General features: G+C 34.5%; 1 protein-coding gene across 1 annotated transcript in view; it reads left to right on the forward strand.

Moving 5' to 3' along the window:
* Hcn1 (hyperpolarization activated cyclic nucleotide gated potassium channel 1) overlaps window positions 1-25,045 on the forward strand; it is a 372,838-nt gene that overhangs the window by 51,335 nt on the left and 296,458 nt on the right. Inside the window, exon 2 of the mRNA XM_027401418.2 lies at window positions 1,906-2,329. Coding sequence (XP_027257219.2) covers window positions 1,906-2,329 — 424 coding nt within the window. The remainder of the gene's footprint in view (window positions 1-1,905; window positions 2,330-25,045) is intronic.

The following is a 25,045-nucleotide window of genomic DNA, read 5'->3' on the forward strand; positions in this document are numbered from 1 at the left end:
ATTCAGACTTCCAAAATCCTTCTAAAACATTGTGGTCAAGTCTTGGTAATACTCCATTCTGTGGTATTGATTTCTGTTCTACTTTCTATTGCTGTGATAAAATACTGGCAAAACGTCTTGGAGGAATATTATTTCTTATTACAGATTACAGTCCTTCCTGAAAGGAAGTCAAGGGCAGGAATTCATGTCAGGAACTGAAGTAGGACTATGGAGGAATGTTGATCACTTGTTTCTTTCCCATGACTTGCTTAGCTTCTTTTCTTATGCAACCCATGACCATCTATCCAGGGACTGCACTACCCACAGTGGGCATGACCCTCCCTTATCAGTCATTAATCAAAAAAATGCCACATACTTGCCTCTAGACTAGGCATTTACTCAACTGAGGTTTCTCTTCCTAGATGAGTCTAGCTTGTGTTTAAATTGACAAGGAAACTAAGCAGCTCAAATACAAAACAAATTATCTTGGTTGACTGAAACTTCTGCCAACTATTAAAGTTTGTTATTAATGCAACAAAATTGCCAGTGGAGAATCCCTACCACTAGAAAAACTGTGCTTGTTTTCAGAGACTATTCTATGGTTATATAGCTATGATAACTGACTCGTTATTTTTCCTTTTATAACTACAGGTGTACTTGACAACTAAAATAGTCAATTACTTAATGAATTAATTGTGGTGTCAATGGTCTGAGAGAATCTTCATGGAAATAACATTACAGTCATTTCTCATTAGTGTTAGCTATACACACTAGAAATAAAGTTCCTATCTTTCTTCCAGTTTTAAGGTTAATTTGTGTGTTAGTTACTTTCTCTTTTGCTGTGATAAAATATGACACAATTTTAGGAGGAAGGTTCTATTTTGGTTCACATTTTGAGAGTATTATCATGGTGAAGAAGTCTTGGTGGCAGGAACTCTAGGCTGCTGGTCACTCAGGAAGCACAGGACAATGAATTCTTATCCCCCCACTTTTTCTTTTTTATTCTGCCCTAATCTAGTCTGTAGACTGCTCCCAGTGGGAAGCTTTTCCACCTTAAGTAACCTAACATAGACAATCCCTCAAAAGTGTGCCTCAGACATCTCTGTTCATCTGTCTAACACATGATTCTAAGTCTCATTTACCCACTTCATAGTTAGGGTAGAGATTCTTCAAAATACATGTAGTAATCACATGCATGTTCAAAAATGTCTGAAATTCAAAAGTTATTTTGGAAGATAGCACAACATATTTTGCAAAGATGCTCAATGAAATGGCATAACATTGAAATTTTAACTTGGTTCCTGCTTCAAACCTAGAAGAGACTAATAATTTTCAACTTCAGCCTCAAGGTAGTCTTCTTTTATCTGGAGCAGGGACAGACATAAACACCAACATACTGAAAAACTGTAATAAAGGTTAGAATCTATACTTGACCAAATTTTTACTCTTAGTGATTAATTATTACCAATGAAATTCTTAGAAAATGCCACCTGTTAATTGTTAATCTTTTCTATGATTGATAAATTGACAAAGTGTTTCAAAATGCCTCTAAACATTGTATCAAAGACAAGATTTGAAGGTAGAACCTGTTTCCTTGCATTTACTTATTATTCTGAAAAAGGTTTCTATCGGTATTTAGCATCAAATAGGTGCCTTATTTTTACCTCTTTGTTGGAACTGGATTTTTTTAAATTTTCATTTGCATAATGAATTACATTAATATTTAGAACACAAATCATAAAGTCTTGCCTTAGTAACATACTTGTTTTTATCATAATCAATGTCCAGCAATTTGGAAAAATAATGTTTAAAAACATTTGTTGGTCTCATAAATTTTGCAGTATATTTTTAATAATTGTTATCTGTCAGGAAAATGGCTGATTACTGTCTACATATTAAAATGTGATTTTCTCTTATTTATTGTAGGTTTTATTGGGATTTAATAATGCTTATAATGATGGTTGGAAATTTGGTCATCATACCAGTTGGAATCACATTCTTTACAGAACAAACAACAACGCCATGGATTATATTCAATGTGGCATCAGATACCGTTTTCCTGTTGGACCTAATCATGAATTTTAGGACTGGGACTGTCAATGAAGACAGCTCTGAAATCATCCTGGACCCTAAAGTAATCAAGATGAATTATTTAAAAAGCTGGTTTGTGGTTGACTTCATCTCATCAATTCCAGTGGATTATATCTTTCTTATTGTAGAGAAAGGAATGGATTCAGAAGTTTACAAAACAGCCAGAGCCCTTCGAATTGTGAGATTTACAAAAATTCTCAGTCTCTTGCGTTTATTACGTCTTTCAAGGTTAATTAGATACATACATCAATGGGAAGAGGTAAGTCACATGTTTTTCTTTCTTAAAGCTACTGTATTATGCGATTTTATGATGGCTATTTGAATATGGATGTGTTCTATTTAATGAATTGTACAAAATTTAAGACTAATAATTCCAAGAGTTCTCTTTTCTGATATTTATGTGATAGTTGTATCTCTGAAAGATTTGAGCCAAGTGAAAATTATTATAAAACATTCTACCAATTGAATATATTTTAAGCAAATACACTTTAACCGACATATTTTTCCTAGTCTCCCATGATGTGGAAGATTCTTTTTATTTAATAAGAATGCATCAAATTTTGTCTTTGACAAAGATGTCTAGGATATGATTGCTAATCTAATATGTCACTATGTATAAAAATGCTGATATATGTTTCTAACAATATTGAAATTTCAGTGAATTTATGCTTGAGGAAAATACATTGTCTCCTTGGTTGTCTCTCAATTCTATAAATTCATATTTGAGCTTAACATACTAAGCCTGTTCATGTTTTTTTGTTGCCTGCAGTTATTCATTATAGTTTTTGCCAGTTGGTTCATTTAATGGCAGTGAAAAAACACCATACCTAGGATGGAAATTACTACACAGAAAACATAAAGGAATAAATGCAGTAAATCTAGTCAATTAGACCTCTTGATGTTGAATAGGACATCTGCTGTTCTTAGACAGTGGGTAGGATGGTGAAAGAACCCTGCCAACCAAATTTTCCAAAGGTCTGAGTTAAATATACCACCATCAAGCAAATAAGTACCTCTTTCCACAGCTAGCATATTAACCTGTTTTTGGCTTTTTCCTTCAAATGCATGGCTCTTTGTATTAATTATAAACTGAATCTGATTACATAAGAACAAGAGCTCAAAAGACCTCCAGATTGCCTAACGGAACACTCTAACGAAAGCAGTACACTGACTATAGATTGTTGTTTTGCTCCTAAAGAAATGCCTTTTGGTATTTTAAAAGATAAATTATGGTTTTAAGGAAGTCATGAAATACAAGTTTTATTTACTTTCTGGGCAGCTGTAGCAATGTTTTTCTGCAAGCTTGTCAATGACATTTTGGTTCACAGGATTTCAGGAAATGACACACAATAATTAAACACTGCCTAATACTCCAATGAAAGCCATAAAATGGATCATTCTTAAAATATGGATCTGGAATGTATTTAAAATCAAATGAAGCATATTTGAGAAATTGGATTTACTTGCTTCATTTCTATATATAGTATACACATCTAAACGGAAATTAATGTTCAGTTCTCAAAGCTATCTTGCAATAATTTGAAAATAGCAATCCAAGATGATTCTTTATAATAATAACCAATATTTATTGGGGACATAATATTAATGACAGGCAGTTGTTGATTCTTTGCACAAATTAGCTCCCTGAATCTCCTCTACAACTCAATGAGATTGATTCTTTTGTTGTCATCACTTTCAGATTATGACAATTAAACACTCTAAGGCTCCTTGCCTGGGGTTCAGAGGCTAGTAAGGGCTGGATCTGGGATTCTTATCATGGAAATCTGACTCCAGAGCGATGTACTTAACCTTCAAAAGTGTACACATCTCACTATAGCTTGTACTCTTAATTTTTAATAAACACCCCATTATCCCACTATTTTGTAAACTGTCTATGGAACTATACAGAACTTTTCTTACATGAGTATGTAGTCATTGCAACATTATAAAACTAAACAGCTACTCTGAAAACAAGGGCACAAAAATATTTTGACACATATTCAATGGGAGAAAAGTCACGAACAGAGCTACATAGTCCATTAAAAATACAGTAGGCAGTGAGACTATTTTTTAATGGCTTTCAGCTAACCCAGTTATCCCAGAGAATGGCAGCAGGATGAACAGATGGCATCCTATCAGATAAAATGACAGATCATGTGGCCAGTGAGGACACTCCTTAACACCAACGTTTTCTGTTCCTGGCAATGGTCACAGGCACCTAGATCTGCAGCATGACAGGATTTCAAAGGTGCCCGCAATATCATTCAGAAACATCACCTGCCTGATATTATTATTGTGAAATGCAATTTAATATGCACTTAGTGATACTTGATAACCATACACATACAGGAGACAGCTGTGAGTTGGCAAGATATTTCTTATAAATAAATGACCTTGCTAATAAAGGATTCAGAATCTCATTTAGCTGAAGAATGTTTTCTTGGTTATATGATACCCTCATATAATAATATGTATCATGAATGTTTAATGACTGATAGCAACACTCTCACTAAAGACGAAGAAATAGAAGCACCCTCCAGAATTTAATATAAATTCATTTATTCCACCTACATGATTCAAAATGTAATCACAAGGAAACTTGAATGGCTCCCAAACTGGCACATCTCTACCTGACTTTTATAAATGCCACCAGGATGTGTTTACAAGTAGAAATACAACAAGTTAATCATCAGAAGTAGCTGTATGAGCTCTTGGATTAAGACTGCAGAGGAAGATGTAAGTTCACCCACATGTCTTTGAGTTCTGAGTGTTTTAGTACCAGGCTGGCTAATGCTAAATTCAGCAAATTTGGGGAAGTCATGTGTGAAGTCTGGAAGCTGCCACTGTTCTAAATGAATCATTTGCAAGGAAAGCAGCTGCCTGCTATAGGGAACTGTGTTCGTCTTTGGTGATGCATTTTTTCCCACCCCCGGCCTGGATTAGTTCAACTAAAATATGACAAGAAGCTCTGAAGCCAGATAAATTAGAGAAATATTATGAATGAGATGCAGGAAGTTTAACATTTACCCCCTGTGCTACAGTGCTATAGGTGAATGTGTAGGTGGAAAGAGTTGATGAAGATGATCAATTTATAGATGCCCTGGGGTTAAGGTATCAATGGGGGATGTTGCTTTCTTAAATCAATTGTATGATCAAGAATTTAGAGTGTAAAAACTGAACTCTTTGACACTAGATGGAAATTATATATACATTGTCAATGATATGGAAATCTGAATAATTTATATAAATTAGGCTAGAAAAATTTCTTCTAGTAAAATCTTGAGAAAATGAGTTTTTCTCACTCTTGTGTTTTGGTTTTTAAAAGTCATTCTCCTAATTGAGCAATTTTACTTTTCTTAAGGTTGCCTTTCAAGTATGCCAGAGTTCCGTGCCTGATCACTGTTTTATAATCTATCACAGGGGAAACAATTCTGTATGACCCTCTAAAAAGACACATATGGTGAGGAAATCCTTGGAAATTAAATGGAACATTATTAACAATTTGTGATGATCACAAACAGCTAAAGAGATAAAGACCAGATTAAAAGCTTAGCAAACAGGGGATTATTCACTGTATAAAAGTGAATGGTTCTCAAAACCTCAAGTGCCCTTTTGTTGACCTCAGTCTTTTTGTCCAAGGGAGATGATCCTTGAACTGTTTTAGAGCCTTATAAAATATTAATTGGAAGCATAAACATCACTTTGTTACTTTGGAGTGTGACTATAATCCCAGAACTATGTGGGAGACTGAGATAGGAGGTAGACCATGAGTTCCAGGCAGCCTGAGCAATGGAGTAAGAACCTAACATAGAAATAACAGAATGAAAAATAACATTTGAAGAAAAAAATCACTTTTGTAGGGTTTATCCAACTGTAGGATTTGGTATTTCAACTTAACTAGACATTCCTTCCTGGATCATGTAAAAGATGTAGTACAAGTCATGATTATTTAGTAACCAGAGCTTTCTGGTAGACAATGTATTTTGTTTAGTTCTCATTTCCTATCTCCCCAATTTCTTTTGTGTAGATTAGTAAATGTACTTTGAGGCAGGAAGGAAGGATTGTAGTTCTGAATATCTTAGGCATAGCAGTTGCAGATAGCTTGCTGGCATGTTACAGTGCTTTTCTTCAATCAATACTAGATAGTGATGTTGGATTAGAAAGAGATTTGTCTACAATTAGTGAACAGTAACACCCTTGCTAAGGAGACAGTTTTATAGGGAACTTAAGATGCAATTTGGATTCTGGTTTTGTTAATTTTAGCATGTTATTTGCTTCAGACTAAAACTTGACTCTTGGTATATATTGTCTGACTATGAAACATTTCATTATATTTTAATCAATTTTGGTTTTTTAGAAAATACATAACGATATTAAGTCTTCTCACAAGCAAATAATGTGTTTGCCCAAACATGTCCTCTACTAGAATGTAGAGAGGTTCACTCTTACCCATCACATCCTATCTGTGTTTCAATGATGTGCCTTGAAGGCTCTCCAGCACACTGCGCTCATTTCAGCATTGTCTCTTCTTCTTTGCAAAAACATTTGTTTGTTTTTGGTTTTGCTGTAACTGAAAACAGTGATTATCTCCATTACAATAAGGTTACATGTGCAGCACCTCAGATTGAAAAGTCAATTTTCACTGTTATCCTTTAAAAATTGATTCAAAGTCATTTCCAGAATGTATTCTACCTAGATCACTCAGTTGTAATAGCCAGGACTGTTAAGCTGATGTATTCTACTGGCTCTGAATATTTCAATTCTTGATAGTTCTATGTACTGTCCTTGAACTTTCTAGACATGAACATTTAGATGAAAGAGTCAATGTTCATTTTGCCTGTGAGTCTCCTGGTGTACTAGGATAGGATCTTAAACACAATGTGTTGTGAGAGCATGCTATCTGTTATTCACATGGTAATTTAGGTGCTAAACCCATTAAATGTATAAAGAACATTCATTTTTTTATGCTTAAGCATTTTAAAGTAGTGTTTACTTATGGATGGGATGGGTAACACATAAAAACACAAAGCAGATGTGGGAAAAGCAGTCATGCAAGTACTTAATTGTAGATGATAGGGTAAGTAGTGACCTGAAGGAGGAAGTGAAAATCATTTCTACTGTACACAGAGAAGCTTTACAAGATACTTAAACTATGTTTGAAGATGGAATCTGGAACATCAAACTGAACTAGTGGGCTCATGGCATATAGCCTCACAAAGGAGATACAATATATAGGCTGCCTAGCAGAGCAACTGTGCATCTCCAGAGAAAGCGTGAAAACATAGACTGGAATTCCTGTGAATACTGAACTAAGAAAGGTATTATCATGACAGCTTAGGCAGGAAACTTACATCTTATTAGTTTGACAGTGTTCAAAAAATTGATGGCTACTTAAGAGAAAGTCAATGGTAATGTAAAGAGAAAGCTTTATCCCTGACTTGCAGTGTTGTGTGTGCAGTTATGCCAGGCAGGATTCATTTTTGAATAGCTAAGGGGCATGTATTAGCCAAGTATTCTTGTACTTAAAATGTGAATAGCTATGAATATATTATAAGTCCAAGAAGTATATTTGCAGTGTTTTATTATTAAATGTCAATTGTTTCTATGATTTTTATTTTTATGAGTTAGGTAGAGAATGGATTCTTTTCTACAAAATTAGTGCATTTGGTTGTTTATACTAAATGCCTTTTGTTTTCCATTCAATGTAAGGAAGTACATAAATATGTGATTTATTACGCCTACACATAGTAGCAGCATATTAGGTTTAAGATGATGTAAGTATTATGGAAATTCTTTGAAATATTTTAATCTTATTTGTGTTTATAATATCCACAAGTATAAGATTCACAATTACATCATTCTCTGGCTAGTGTATCTTCTAACATTGGCATTTTCACATCTATGGGGACGTCTCCATTTCCTTCAGCAAGTATTTATTCTGCTAAAGACCACTAGGTGTCCCCTATTAGTTATGTTACTTCAGGGTTCTAGATTCTAAAATAATAATACTATTTCTTGTGAAAATGCTCACTTACACTATTGGAATCACTAAGTTGATTGGCTAATATAGTTCTAGAAAAAATTAAATACCTTCAGTATTCAGTCATACAGAGCTTCACTTAAGGTTAAGCAAAGAGTATTAAGTTATTTCAAGTAATTATTTATATTTTGAGAGAACTGATTCCAATATCATACTGTATGTTTTGGATATGCATTTTAATAGGAATCTAAAAGTCTAAATTAATATTTTTCTGAGTATTATTTTGAAGATCATGCTAGATCAAGATGGCTATCAGACCAACAAGGTATGTGTTGATTTTCATATCTGTGTGTTTGAATTAAGGAGTTATATTTTGTGAATAGTCTTTGGTCAGTGACCTGCAGATTTGTACAATCCAAATGATTTCCACCTAGAAGAAACAATTTCTTTAAGTTAAATATAGTATTTCATTTATATGGGTGTTTTGCCTGCCTGTATATTTGTGCACCACATATGTGTGTGCTCAATTGCTTCTGAGGCTAGAAGAAAACATAGAATCCCTGGGACTGGAATTACAGGCAATTGTCCACTGCCATGTGGGTTCTAGGATTTGAACCAAGATCCTTTGGAAGAGCAGCCAGTGCTCTCAACTGCTGCTCTCAACATCTTCCCAGCCTCCGAAAACTTCATCTATGTAAGAATATAAGATGAAATTAAAAACTTACTGGCTTCTTAATTTATTATTAACAAATTCAATTTCCTTAGCATTGTATACTTGGCTCAGTCAGTGATGCTTTGCATATTGTTCTGTACTCCCATGCCTAGACATTGGAAATTACCATATAAATCATATTAAATGTTTCTAAATTGTTCCATCGACACCTATCTGAGTGTTATATACTATGCCCTGAAACTTGTTTGTTCATTTTTCTTCCTGCTCCCCCTTCACCCTTGTTTTCTGTTAATATTAGAAATCTAAGAGAGTTCCTTGGTTTTACCTCCTTCAGTCTCTATAGCCAACAATCAAGCTCTGTATATCCTACTTGAATATGCTTTGAATCTTTCACTCCTTCATCTTAGTACCATCCTATTAGAAGCCAAATTCAGTTTTCTTTCATTTATATTTCTGGAATAGACTCACAACTGTATTATAACAATCCATATTTGTTTTTCCTTCAAACAACTCAAAAGTGCTACTTGTCAGAGTAAATGTTATATATTACACCCATTGGAAATATTCCTACAACTTTCATGACCCTTTGGAATAAAATACAATATTGAAGACATTTTGAAATCCAATTCTAGCCAATTTCCATTCAGCCTAAGATGCTGTGCATATTAATCCCCAATCATGATGAACTTCTTTAGTGTTCAGAGAAGATATTTTAAATCCTGTGTATACATTAATCATTTTTATCTTCCTAGAACTTTGTTTTTCAACCTCAGCTAATCTATCACTTTAATTTTTGAAGATTTCCTGATAAGCATCATTTTTACAGAATTTTTCTCTTCATATCCCCTAAAATTTTTCCCATTTCCACCTATATTCTGCCAAATGTATGGCCTTTTTTTAAAAAAATATTATCATCATACAAACACATACAGTAGAGTTTATGACAGAAATCTACAGATCTTTAACGTGTAATTCACCTCTGATGGTACCCAACACCAATGATATAGTTATAAATTAACACCTATACCTAAGGCCCTTTGAACACTAAGTAAGATGGGGCCATGTAGTTTAAAGAATCACAGGACCAGAATATCGTTTTTTTGTTTGTTTGTTTTTGTTTATCAATGCAGAGTTTCTCTGTGTAGCTTTGGAGCCTATCCTAGCACTTGCTCTGTAGACAAGGCTGGCCTCAAACTCACAGAGATCTGCCTGTCTCTGCCTCTGGAGTGCTGAGATTAAAGGCCACCACCACCCAGCCAGAACATCCTTTGTAGGACAATGTCTTCCATCTATAACAGGGAAGTTGCAACCATCAAATATTAGCAATATTGTCACCTAATTAGTCTCAGTTTAATGTGAACATCACTTCCTTGAGGTAGAATGAACCAATCTCTCAAAATTGGTCTCATCTATGATGGATTTGGCAAAGTCCTTATGATTTTGCTTTATTATACCCATCCCCTTTCTAACTTTTCAAGGCATAATTTTCCAGCTGTCTATTATATAACTCCACAAAATGGAACCATGGCTTTCTTGTATCTTCAGCTCCTGGAATAAGTAAGCATCAGCAATAACAGTTCAAAAATCCTGATTAGTGAGTTGTAGTATACCCTGATGAAAACTTCCGTTCTACTTTACTGGATAGGCAACTATGTAGACATTGAGAACAGTAGAGTCTTGTTCCAGTATTAGAAGGATTTATGGTATAGGTAATCAAAGCAGAAGAAAGAGATATTGCTTGAAGGTGAGAAGTAAAGGGCTCCAAGAGAATGAATGCTAAGTGTAGCACTTTCAAACTATTAATAGTCTTTCCACATGTGAAAAGAAAGTCATCCACAAAGAAAATATTGCAAGACTTTGGAAATCATTGTAAGGATCAATTACGAGCATGTAATTTATCATGTGACACAAAGGAATACTTATAAATTCGCTGCTTGTCTTAGTTAGGGTTTTTATTGCTGTGACGAGACATCATGACTATGACAACCCTTATAAGGAAAGCATTTAGTTGAGGTGGCAGCTTATAGTTTCAAGGTTCAGTCCATTATCATCATGGCAGGAAGCTGGAGAAGTAGCTGAGAGTCCTACATCTTTCAGGCAACAGAAAGTCAAGAGTCACACAGGGTGTAGCTTGAGTAAAGGAAACCTCAAAGCTCATCCCCACGGTGACACACTTCCTCCAACAGGGCCATACCTCTTAATAGTGCCATTCCCTTTGGGGGCCATTTTCTTTCAAACCACCACACTTCTGAATCTCATTGGATTGTTTTAAGGAATTTTTATTGTTGAACACACTTTGGAAGTAAAGTTTGTAGACATGTAGAGGATCATTATACATGTTTCTTTGGATTTAAAACATGAAAACTCTTTCAAAATAAAAGAGCTTAAATTTGATCCTTTATTGTACCTGCTCCCCTTTCAAACACTGGGAACACTATACTTGGAATTATGCATTACTTCCGCTCTAAATATACCAAGTAGGGAAATGAAGTAGTTCATGAATATGACTAACAGAGGACAACATTTAGCTTCACATTCTTCCAATGTTCCAGATAAGTGTCTTACACTGTTATCTATTGTGCATGCACACACAATATATATTTTGATAGCTGCTAGCTTGAATTCATCTACTGTGCTCGTAGAGAGAACACTTGAATTCCATTTCTTTGTGAATACTGGAAATACAGTTTGCAATGTGCATCTAACTGGAAGTTTTCTTCCACTGCCAGGGTGTTTAACTGTACGTATGTGTTATATCAATTATGCAAGTAATCACAGACAGGAACAGATCATTTTGGTGGGTCTTCCACCTGGCACACCTGTCTTCAAACAAGAAAGATGTGATGAGACATGATTTGCATTACAAATGGAACAGTGGCACTCATGGTTGAAAATAATGAAATGAAGTGAACAAAATCTTGAAAGGAAATCTTAAGTATATTTTAACAGTCCCTCTATCTACTCTTATTAGAAAAGTGTGTGATTTTTATTGATAGTTTCTCACAAATCAGTCTCACTTTTTTGTGATACAATATTGAAAGTGCTTGTGTTCATTTGAAATGGTTGATTCTATATTTAAAAGTCCAAGGCAGAATGTTTGAAATACATTAGAAATTATCAGAGAAAGTTGTTTTGAGAAATATTGTAACTGTTACGGGAATGTAAGAATAAAGAAAACTGTGGTCTCTCAATTGCACTGGGTAATGACTCAGAAAGTCTTACTTCAGCTTCCCTTTCTTGCTGATGCATGCACTTTGGATTTTGTATTGGAGGAGTCATGTCTCAGTGTGAAAAGGAAGTGCATTTGGCTGGTTATATAATTCTGATGGCTATTTTGAGATAAGTCCGCCATTTAGGCCAGTTGTCTTTTCTTTGCTACATTCTTTTTTTTTTTCTTATTGAATCTTAAAATGAAAGATACTGAGTCAGGAGTCTGGAGATCTGGAGTTCTCCTGATGGCAGTTGTGTAGTAAAAGAATAGTAACTGTTCTCAGGCAATCTTACCTAACTCAGGCATGACAAGGTCATGAAGAGCTTGTTACTGAATATGGTAGTAGGTGGGAATATATACAATAACATGCTATAATTTTAATTTACATTTTTACATATGCACTACTGCAAAGATATAAATGAACAGATAATATATGTTCAAGGAAACTCAGAGTTTAGAAATGAGAATTAATAAGTAACTCTGTGTGCAAATCTCTTTCAGATAAATTTTTTCTCAATTTTGTAATCTGAACAATTGCATATACTTGGATTATATGGTTGTCTTAACAATTTGAGAGATAATTCATAGGAAAGTGGTTTATGACTTCTAAAACTGAAAGTCTAAAGATGATAATTAATACATGAAATCATCAGCCTGTCAAATCAACTTATTGATTCTGTACTGAATCTGGGGAAAGAATGGAGTTTGACATTTATAGTATTGTTGGTTTTATCTGGGAATGAAGTGTAGAATTAGGACTATGTTAGTCTGTGCTCTGCAATGTAGAACACAGGATCTGTCATTTCTGAACTATACCTAGCAGTGATGTTTGAGCAATCAGCTAATTTATTTTGCGTGAAGATGACAAATTTTCAGTACAGGAAGTAGTTCTCCATTGTGTTTTCTGATACTAAAACCAAGGGTATGTATTTAACACTCCTCATTCCATACTGCTGGCAATGAACCAACTCATGAACTTAAATGCAAAATTTCAACTATAGAATGCAATTTTAAAAAACTTCCATATTTTTATCTATCCTGAAACCTAGAAAAATAAAGACTCATGATGTTTGATCTAATGATTACCACTCCTATTATCCCTGTATATAATTCTTACAGATGTAAGTGAATTTTGTAATAAGAATTATTACCAGTGGGTGTGATATAGTGTGTTGGGAAAATTAGTGAAGAATTTTTGGCTTGTAGTATCTTCTGTTCACATGAAATTTTTACTCTGGAATAATATCAGAACATGTATAGACTGAAAGTGTTATATGTGTTCACTGACAGCAAGATCATGTTATGAATAATATATTCTTAAAGTTCTCAGGGACTGGGTCTCTGCTATCAGATATTGCCTTGGAATTGTGACATTAAAGATTATAATCACACATATATAAAGCCTCATACATATGTTGAGCCATTGATAGATATCTTAGTAGGGATATCTACTTGGTTAGCAGGCAACTAAGAAATAATTCCTTATACAAACTTGATAGGTGCATGACACATTGAATGTTGCAATGTGAAAAAGGGAATGTGTATGACATGGTCATTCTCTCAAGTTGTGGAATAATTTTATGACTTACAGAGGAGTCAGGAAGGAGCAGCAATGGATTTTCAAGAAAGTATTTCACAGTTTTACAAAACCTCCACTTGCTGTCTGATCACCAGCATTTTCCTACTGTCGAAGACAAATATTTCCATGATTGTAAGTGTCTTCTAGAACTTTACTGAAGAAATTGTTTACCCCCTCCCATTTAGTTGAGTCGTTATTTTGAATATACCAGCAATCTCCAATGGCTTGAAATTATAAGATAAATCTCAAGCTTCACAAGAAAAAAAAACAAAAATCAGCGAATTCCTGTTCCAACAACATGCTATGTTTTTTGACAGAATTTCTGGAGTAGAAAATTTCTAAACTCTGATGGCTCAGCCGTTAAAGGCTAGGCTCACAACCAAAAACTCTGATTTTTATAAGACCAACTTAAACATTGTTTATAGAATATATAAAATATACTAAAGTAGAATCTTCTCTGTCATACAAATTCTCCTCTCTCCCTGTCTCTCTCCTGCCTCTCTCTTCCCTGCCTCTCACTCTTCTCTCTCTCTCTCCCTTTTACCTAGAGTATGAATACTCTTTCTAGAGACATCTATTGAGAATATGTGTTACAAATACTAAGTGAACAGTAAGGAAAGACCAATAGATACCATAAACAACTATTCAGATATATGAACAAACAGCAAACATGATTTACTCAACATTTATAAACACCATTCCAATTCTAAGTGAGGCAGTTGTCTTCACATTTACCCCTAATGTATCACACTATTTACTATTTTTGTACCAGGCATACTCTTATTACTGGTTGAAGTCACTTCTCACATCTGTAGCTGTCATTGTAATTGCTGGAGTTATTCCAAGAAGAATCCATATGTTAATAAATTCCTCCAGCAAAAGCAGTGTGTTTTTTTAAAATATAAAAGATTTACTGTTCATATTTCTTTGGTAAAACTTTATTAAAGTTCATTTTTGTTATTGCTGTTGTTATTTTTAGAGTTAAGAGAAACATCAGGCAGTTAAATTACCCACAGCTTTAGGTTGCTAGCAATAAGGAATTTACCAAGATATAAGATATCAGAGGACTCTCTATCTAATCACCACTCTTGACAAGACTGGGCTTTGTTCTGTTTTGTTTAGTTTTGATCACCTTAATCTCTATGGAAGCAGAGTTTTGTCCTTGTCTTCTTTCTCAGTCCTTGAGAAGATTTCTAACAAAGTGTCAGCAAAGTATTGATTATTAATTATAATATAATTACTAGCAAACAAATGACTATCCTTTATTACACACATGTGTGCATGCACACACACAACATAGAAAATTCTATTTTAGAACCCAAGGTAAAATATACTTCATTATTCCTTGAACTAAGGAATGGCATATTAAAAGTAAAAAGACGGTATAACTTGTCTTTTGGTCAGAGAACCGCTGGATTTATTTCTTATTTAATTACTTTATCATTATCATTTCTACATTTCAAAGCAGACAATAGTAACACTTGTATGAAAAGATAAAAGTGGTGATAAGAAGGCGATTAAATTTAAGAGGCAGACAAGTGTCTAGACAGAATAATGATGCTTGCTGCCAAGCCCAAGGACCTGGATCCTACCTCCAGAACACATATGGGAGAGAGGACAGACGCCCATAGGTTGTCATCCAACTTCCACTGTCTTGTGGCACTCATGTGTCTTCCCTTTCCTTCCTGAAATACAGAACTAAATTTTAAAAGTTAAACAAATCTCATTAAATTTTAAGATAGAGTAATGCCAAGTTGGCAGAATATCTGGCTTAATATTAGGATCAAACTTACCCCAAACAATTAGTTTCCTTTTTACCTCTAAAAAAATCTTTAGATAGTAATTTACCTTTGTAACTTTAATAAATCTTCAGGTGATAATTTACTTTGTTGAGTCATTTATGTCTTGCATATATAAACAATTCCTATGTACAACTACCCTGTTGTATCTGGAAAACATTGTTTTATTGTAATAAACCACTGGTTCTTGTTCTTGACATCCCATTTAGGGCTGAGTGTTCCAAGAACTCTTCACTCACTGCATATTGTCTGGCTGTGGGTTTCTGCATTTGTTCTATGTGCTGTAGGAGGAATCTTCTCTGATGGTGGCTGAGCAAGGCACTGATTTATGAGTATAGAAGAATGTCATGATGATTCAATTTATTGCTGTCATTTTTTGTTGTTTTCATTTGTTTATTTTCAGAATAGTAGTATTTGCTTTTAGTCTAGGTCCTTGGGTTATCTAATTTATGCTCTTAGTCACAAGGGAATATTTCTTAAGCAAAATGATATATATGATTATTTTCAAGGAACTTAAGTTCATGTAGCTTGCTAAACAGAGAGGTGCCTGGAAAGAAAAATTTGGTGTTTTGGAAGTCCAATTAAAGACTTTGTATTGAAGACAATAGAAAACTGTTGAATATCTTAGACACTAACATGTAGCTTTTGTAAAGAGAGGTATGGGTACAAAAATAAATTGGTGTTTTGAATGTCAGAATAAAGATTTTACATAGAAGACAATAGAAACCTTTTGAAGATTTTTAGGCATGCCATGTTTATTAAATATATAATATTTATTATGGAGCCACATGCTATTCTTAGCATTAAAAGTATTGATATGATAATGTGCTCCTGCAGCCAGAAGTTTGTTAAATTATTTTTACAAACAAATAAAAAATCTGAAGTCCAGGAAGATGAATAATTTGTTCAAATTGCACAGCTAGTATATGATAACAACAGAATTTAAATTTATACATAACCTGTATGCCATGGTCTAAAACTTTTGTGTATGTTATTAGCTGTTGTCCTTGTGAATATGTGTGTGTGCACGTATATGTGTATGCACATATGTGTATATGTGTGTGTGAGTGTGCATGTGTGTTTATCCAGAGGCCACGAGGATACTTCATTATTATATGCTCTGATTTTTTTAGACAGGGTTTTTCATTGAAAACTGGAAATTGTTGATTAAGGAAGGATGGCTGGAAAGTGAATCCTCAGGATCTGCCTCTCTCTCTCTCTCTCTCTCTCTCCAGTATGTTTCATGATATCTAGTGTCTTTATGTGAGCACTAGGCACTAAATTCAAGTCCTCCTATACCCAACAAACACTTTACTGATTGAGCTGTCTCCATGGACCCCAAAGTCTTAATGAGTATCTATGATATCACTTTCTCTGCTTAAATAGTAATAGTTTTAGATAGAAGCAGGTTGGATTTAAGACAAAATCACCATTAGGTACCATGTGCTATAAGATAAACAGGAGATGATTCATTATAGTGTGAATGGTAGTCTATGATGTAACCATTTTTCTAAGCCCGCAAGGAGTTTAGAAGGCTGCTAAGCATCCTTGTAAGTATCATGAGAACGAGCCCTTGTGTTTCATGACTCTCTTAAGGCTGCTCCTGGATACATAAATTATAAACCAGTCTTTACTAATCTTTTGCAAGTGAGTTCATTATTAATATGATTATAAATAACTGAATTAATGGAATCACTAATTTCCAAGCTTAAAACACTAGATTTAATGAGAGTTTAATAATGTATTAATTGTGGATGAACATTTGCATAATTTAATTTCTGAGTTTCTACACTACGATCTTTGCCCAATGAAATGGAGAACAATGTCATGAATACATGACATAATTAGAATAATTCTTTTACAAAGGAAATTATTATAACTGATATCTTGAGAACCCTTTAAATGCAATCATTAAACCACCGCACCCTAAGTCTGGATCACAATATTTTCATTATCCTTTGAATGTATTACTTTTATGTGGACCTCATTTTTCAAACAATTCATACATGAAAAGTACTTAAAATCATGTCCTCATTATTCTTCAATCATCTTTAAATAATATGCCTTACTTTAGTAAATATAAATTTATTTTATTGGCAATAGTATAGCTCAGAGAGTATTCTGCACTTACTTAAAAATGCTTCTTGATGTTATTGGTTTAAATGTTCTACAGTGGACAATTAGATCAAAGTCAATTAGCGGTGTTTGTTGTTTTATCTGTAATTACAGTGTTCTACAACCCTACTGATTTTTCTGATTGCTTACATTGGCAATTCTTGTTGATGGTTCTGCATACACTCAACCAAATTTGGATTGCTCCATTTCTCCTATCAACTCTGGTGGTTTTTACAGATTTTTCTTTACTGTTAGTTTCATGCTGGACTGCTACAGCCTCTTAGAGACCATCCCCCTTATAGTATCACATGATCCTCATTAGAGCTTACTAATTGTCATGTGGTTTATCTTTCCTTATATTTGATTTCCAGTCTTTCACTTCAAAGTGAGTTTCTTATAGACAGCATCCAGTTGAGTCTTACTTTCACTGTCCTCTTATTTTTCTATTTTCTGACTTGCTTTTAATTTAATTTAGTACTTTTTAGGAATGTGTTTTATCTTCACAATTGCCTTAGAATCTGTGCCTCATTATTTGCCCCAACACTTACTCTAGGGTTCAAATGATTATCTGTGTTTTTAATCACACTCTACCTATTTACCTTCAAACAATATTGCTTTGGTTCACATATCTATCAATCCACACTGCCAAAGAAGCTAATAAACAAGGAGGTCCCTAAGAGAGAAATGCATGGTCCCCTGGAGAAGGGGAGAAATTCAAGATCTGCTGAGCAAATTTAGGAGCACGGGAAGAGGGGCGAGGGAGCTAGGAGAAATGAGAAGGGGAGAAGAAGAGAAGAGGGATGCCGAGGACATGAGGGACAGAAAGTATGAGTCAGGGGAAGAATACATGATAACAAGAATGGAGATATCATAATAGGGGGAGACATTTTTGGTTTACAGACTCTCTTACAGATTATTTTCATGGTTTTCTTTGGCTATTGTGCTATAATATTTTATACTTAATATGTTCTGCAATTTTAAAAATATTTTCTTCTTTATTTTCGAATGCTTATTTAAACAGTAAAATATGCATTTTATAGTTATGATTTTTACTGAATTTTTTTTTTAATTTTGGACATCCAAACTTCCATTTGGTCCTATTTTTTCTGTCTTTAGATTCTCTCCCCCAACCTCTCTCTCCCTTTCTCTCATACACAGAAGTGTATCCATATCCCTATATATAGGACCTTATTTATTGATCTATTTATCTAATTTTTCACTCATAGCCTCCAATTATCTTACTCTTCTTATCTCTAAACCCCACTGCTTAACTGAGCTTGACATCCAAGTTCTGTTCTTTTCTTTCACTGTCTTGAACAGCAAATTTTCTCTAGGAGGAATCTGATACAAATTTTGATGAATTTTTGTCCAGTGATACCCATGAGCCCAAAAGGTGAATGTTTTAGGTGTTTTGTCAGTTTTGGTAATTAAGAGGCAAGTCTGCTTCTTGCTACAACAACACACTCAGAAATAGAATGTCACACATTGTTTCAAAAGGCAGCATCATATTTCAGTGAGATTTCACAATTAATGAGGATATAATTTTAAAAGTAAGACAATGGTACATTTTTACAAGTTACATTGCCAAATAACAATTTACAAGTCACAGTGTGTTGAGTGGAGCAGAATTATTATAGGACATAATTTCCTTTATGCTGCTATATTTATATCAGACAAACCAAGGAAAATGCTAATCCCTGGAAACTTTATCAAAGAAAAAAATAAAGTTCATTATACTGACCTTGTTTGTTTAAAGACATGCTTTGCCAGCTGTGACTGTGGCTCAAATTACAACCATTTGCATTTTCAGATAATTTGTTATATTCTTAGTGTCTGTCCTCAAGATTCCAAGTAACTTGAAATACTTTTACCAATTTATTCTTTGACACGAGGCATTCATATGGGAAGCATCAGGCCATATTCCTTTTGTGAGCAAAGGATTCTGCAGATAACTCTTGGCCACAAAAGAAGAGAATTTTTGGGCTTTGTTTCATCTTGCATATTCTGAAGAGGACAAAGGAGAAGTTATTAATTTTTCCCACCGATAATGCAAAACTTATTCATTTATATTGATTCATATTTCAACATTTTTTCTGATAGAATAACGGTGCATCTTGGTTACTTGCTAGAGAGATAATACTCTAACAGCAAGGAAGAAGGGTTTATGAAATAGAATGACAATCTTGAATGAACATTCTTCAATTCACCAAAAATAATCTGACATTCATAAAACTGTCTTATATAGTTGAAAGTTCTCTTCCAAGATCCATGACTTCATTAGCTCTGGATAGCTGGCTAGGTTTTCAGTATAAGTCATTTACCTCTTGTTGGGTGGGCCTTAAGTCCAATTATAGAGATGCTGGCTACTGCCAAGATGTGTGTGCCACTACTGTGACCTTAGTGGTATTTAGCTATGCTTCTTGGTTCAGTGATTCACAGGCATGAATACCATATTGTCAACCCTGAAAATATGCATATACAGGCAACATTATACTGGCTGAGCAAGATATTTATATGTATCTCTCTCTCTCTCTCTCTCTATATATATATATATATATATATATATATATATATATATATATGTGTGTGTGTGTGTGTGTGTGTGTGTGTGTTTATGTGAGTGTAACAGCAGTTAGGGAAAAAAGAAGGCATGAATTAGAAAGAAAACAAGGAGTATATGGAATGGTTTGGACAGAAGAAATGGAATGGTTTGGAAAGGGAGAAATTGTGTAATTATATTATAAACATAAAAATAAAAGAAATTAAAATATTCTTCTACATTTTCTCTGCAACCTAAAACCACTTTCCTCAACAGACAAAAGTTAGCTCATTGCTGTTTTGGTTTTAATCAAATGGAGCTGTCACTATTATACTATAATATAATGTACTCAGTGACTAGTATATTCAAGTATCAAACTATGAAAAAAACAAGCACAAAATAGGAAAATGTTCATATAAACTGATGTTGAAATATGCATTCCATTTCTCCTTTGTGGAAAAGCAAGTGACAAGTCCTACTCATGTTTTAATTCTGTAAACAGAATTGGCATACTTTCTTACATTTGACATGGTTATTACTTTCTAGAATGGCAGGTTTTCAAGACTGCATTTGTTTACAGCAAGGAATTATGAGAAATAGATGTATAAAAAAGCTGAACAGGCTTTAACATAAACACAAGTACATTCTTGTTAAATTTATTATTGTGTATACAGTGTTCTGCCTACATGTATTCCTGCAGGCCAGAAGAGGGCACCATATCTCATTATTGATGGTAGTGAGCCACCATGTGGTTGCTGAGAATTCAACTGAGGGCCTCTGGAAGAGCAGCCAATGCTCTTATCCCCTGAGCCATCTCTCCAGCTCTGAACCCAAATATTTTCAACACCTGGTTTATAGATTTAAGTTTTACTAACTTTTCTATGAGGCTTATTCATCCCTGTATGAATCTGTCACACTTTCCTTATCTGTATTGCAAAGTAAACAGAAGAACCCTGTATTATCTCCTCTCAGTGTATCACTTCTTACATGCTCCATGCACTGTGTTAAGCTCTCATCTTTGTACACACACTACAACATACTTTTTAGCAAAAACACATCAAAGCATACTTAGAATAAAATCAGTATTTCAACCATTAATTGACCTTCGGAATCTGTGAATCACTTAAGGGTCCTTCATTATCATAATGGTTATATGTTTATAGAGATTATCAGATTTCCTTTTCTATTTCTACTTCCCTTAGTCTTTAGTCATTCTTACGATCATGTTAGTGAAAGTGTTCTTGAACTGGAAAACATTGGTAGCTTCATTCCCCTGGATTTTGTTTCTTCATTCTGAGAAGAGCAGGCATAAATGGGTTATCCCCAGTGGCTTTTCCAGGATTAGCACTGCCTGTGTCTCCAACTCTTACTGATTGTTTTGGTGAACCACATCCCGAGTTGGGAAATCAAATAATTTGGTGCTCTTCCAAACTCCTATTTGTTAAAACAAACAAACAAACAAACAAACAAAACTACATTTTCACCAGAGCTGTGTATCAATAGACTGTCTCAAAGAACAACAAACACAAAACAAGCAAAAAGAAAAAAAGGAAAAGAAAAAGAAACTTAGCCATTTCTCCCATTAATACCCTAGGACTTGCATTATTCACATTAATGTTTCTGATGTCTGGGCATATGACCACGAAAATATTCAGAGACATTAGGAAAACACTGACTTGTCCAGTTTTTATTTTGTTTCATTTTCAACCCTCAACTCCATATTTCCATTACTTTTAATTTACAAGGCCAAATGTATTTCACCAAGGAAAGTAAAGAACCGTATTAGAAACACACAAGCTGTAGCCCTTTAGTGCAGATGTGTGTCCCCAGGATTCCAGCACTTCTACATATGGCTGACTGACAAGCTCTCATTTGCCCATTCTCTACTCTGGCATGACAATCTGTACATTATTCATTTAGCATGAACATTTAGAATATACTTCTTAATTAAAAAATTTTCTTCTGAAAGCATATATAGGTTCCAAAGAACATATTTTAGTTTTTAAAAAAATGTTTATTTTTTGAAATTATAATATAATTACATCGTTTCCTCCTTCTCTTTCCTCCTTCCAATCCCTCTTATATACCCCTCCTTGCTCTATTTAAAATTCATGGAATAGTTTTTCGTTAGTTGCTGTTACATACATATAATTTTTACACACACACACACACACACACACACACACACACACATTCCTAATTTGTTTTTGCTTTATATAGTGCTAAGGGATAAATCCCAGGTATTGTGTTTATTGCATGCATACTCACCAAATAAACTACCCTAGCCTTGGGTTAACACTTTTCATTTGAACACTAAATAACTTTAAAAATATGCCATATACTATCAGTGAGAAAACTCACCCTAGTAGCACCCAGGATAGAGAGGAGCATTTGGCCTGCAGTTCTGTGTGAGGCAAATCAGTATGAGAATGATAATGGATGACCATTTCATCTCCTTGCAGGATGCAAACAGATCTACATGACCACATCCAGCTCACTCCTGAGAAAACCTGACAAGTGTAGTAAAGGAGCCATCCCTGCAGTTCAGAGCTGAAAGCTTACTGGTGACTTGGAATGACAAATGTCTGCATTTGCGATTTACATTTTTATGTCAGTTGCCAGCAAGAGACCTGTCAGCTGGGTAGAAAGAACAAGATAAAAATCAGAATTACCACAGCTACAGAAATGCATTCTTTCCTGCCTGGAGGCATAACCTTCTTATTTGGCATTACCTCTGAGGAGTTCATCTTTGAAAAAAATATTTAGAGTAGAATTCTAAGCAAATGAAGGCATTCATACACACACACACACACACACACACACACACACTATATTTATATAATCTTTGTCTTTTCTGTGATGTTTTTGTTTTATTTTTCCCTAAACTGAACCCATAATCCTGAATAATCTATTACTTCCAGTAGCTTAAAATAAAGTCCTAATGTCTTAATATGAGGAAGACCCCGAACAGTCTGCCATCTGCTTTCCTCTCTATCCTCAGCAGTTCACATCCACACTTTTGCACTTGATTAAGTAGCTTCTCCAGCTTTATATCTGCCCTTTGAAGTTTGGTTCTTTCTTAGGATTTTTTTCATTGGTTATTTTCTCTGCCTCATATTAGGTGAGAGGTCATGCTTTCATGGACTTCCGTTACCTAAGGTTGCTGTTCCTCCACACTAAATCCACATCCTCTTGAGTCATGGATCATGACAGTGAGCTTTGCTTTGTTTGTTTACTGGTGTGCTAATCTTGCACCTCTACTAGGTAGTCAGCATTGACAATTGGGTTGTGCTGAATTCTCAGTGCTCAGAGAGTTCCTACTACATGACAAATGCTCAGTAGAGATTGTTGAAGAACATTTGCTGGGAGCATCATTGATGGTGGTGTTATAGCAGTGATTTCCATGTAAGTCTTTACAACTGCTCATCTAGACAGCCACATAATTATTTTCAACAAAGAAGTGTTGTTAGATAATTTTTGCAATTGACATCATGATGGTTCATAATTTTCATACAATGATGTGACAGATTATGATGCATCAGGATACACATGATTAGGCTGAAATTTTGTTTCTGTTTCTTATGATCTCTATGACCTGTTAAACTTTGGCTTGTGGGTTGAGTAGAAATAATAATGGACTAATTCATGGGACTACTGAAAGGACTGAGTGAGCCAATGTCTTTGGTAAGGATCTAAGAAGTGGCCTGTGTGTGTGTGTGTGTGTGTGTGTGTGTGTGTGTGTGTGTGTATGTACTAATACATTAAATATCCAGCATAGATGCTTACAATAAAAACTCATATAAAAACATTTTGTGCTCAGTGCAAGTGTCCAAGATTATTTTATTTGTGTTCTACTGACATGCTTTATTAGTATATTAAGTTTGCCCATATATCTTTCAAGACTTTCAAAAACTAGATTTTCTTTTTTTAATAGTTCCCTTTGCAAATTCTATGATTTTAGAGGCTAGATTTTTTGAATTTAAATTCTGTATGTTTCCCTATTTCATAATTAAATGAGAAGTACATCATCATGAATTAAATATATTGCCTGAAAATAGGTGGAGACATTATGTTGCTTATGGGTCAAGGTTTGTGGTATCAGGAGGACATGACAATAAAGAAAAAGGAGCAAGGGTGTCATGCCTTTGTAAATGCTATAGGAAAGCTCAGCCCTTACAAGGTAGGAATCCTTATTTAACAGAACCATGAAACCACTGCCTCAAATAGCTACTATGCCTTATGAGATCATTCATTTCCATGACCAAAATGAGTATAATATTATGACCAGATCTTGTTTAGAGAGGACAGAGAGTGTGTACTCTCAGCACCTATGAGAATTAAAGGTTTAAGAAATGTCACCTATCCCTATAGCTTAACAGAATTTAGTCACTGCAGTCAGTCCAAGATGCCACAGGGAGAGACTTCAGAATTCTCTCTATTCCTGCTGTCCTCCATAAATATTAAAAACCATGGAACACCACCTTTTCAAATCCAAGATAGTTCCATACAGCCAAAATCCTGACTTAATGCCAAGCACCTTTCTCACACTTTTCCACTGGGTGCTGTAGAGCATGAGATCAACAAAACACCTCTTCCTTCCAATTCTTCTTTAAATAGCCCTTTAGTTTGTTTTCTTTAAAACCAGAATCCCACCTGAGATTTCTGCTTCCCATATGTAGCTCATGCAAGTGGTGGCTTCTCTTTCAATTTAACCATCCTTGAGGACTTCCTGATAAAGTTTCTTAATCCTGGTTTTCAGTTTCAGCCCATTTTCTTCTCTTTGTTGAATTTTTCACTCATCCAATCATATTCTGCAGTCTTTGTGCCCCATGACTATATTTTGAGAGGGAATTGACAGTCTCTCCATTTGTAGTTATCTTTGACTTGGGTTATTATAACCATACCTAATCTTGCCTTCCCCTCTTCCCTTCCTAACTTTCATCTTGAATTTCTTCTCTCCTCCCTCCTCTATCCCTTCCTCCCTTCCTCTTTCTCAGTCTATTTGGATTTTGAGAAAGGATCAAATGCAGAACAGGGTGGTCTCAAAATCACTATATTAACCGAAGATGATTTGAACTT

This window comes from Cricetulus griseus, chromosome 2 (assembly GCF_003668045.3).
Source record: "Cricetulus griseus strain 17A/GY chromosome 2, alternate assembly CriGri-PICRH-1.0, whole genome shotgun sequence".
Classification (NCBI taxonomy): domain Eukaryota; kingdom Metazoa; phylum Chordata; class Mammalia; order Rodentia; family Cricetidae; genus Cricetulus; species Cricetulus griseus.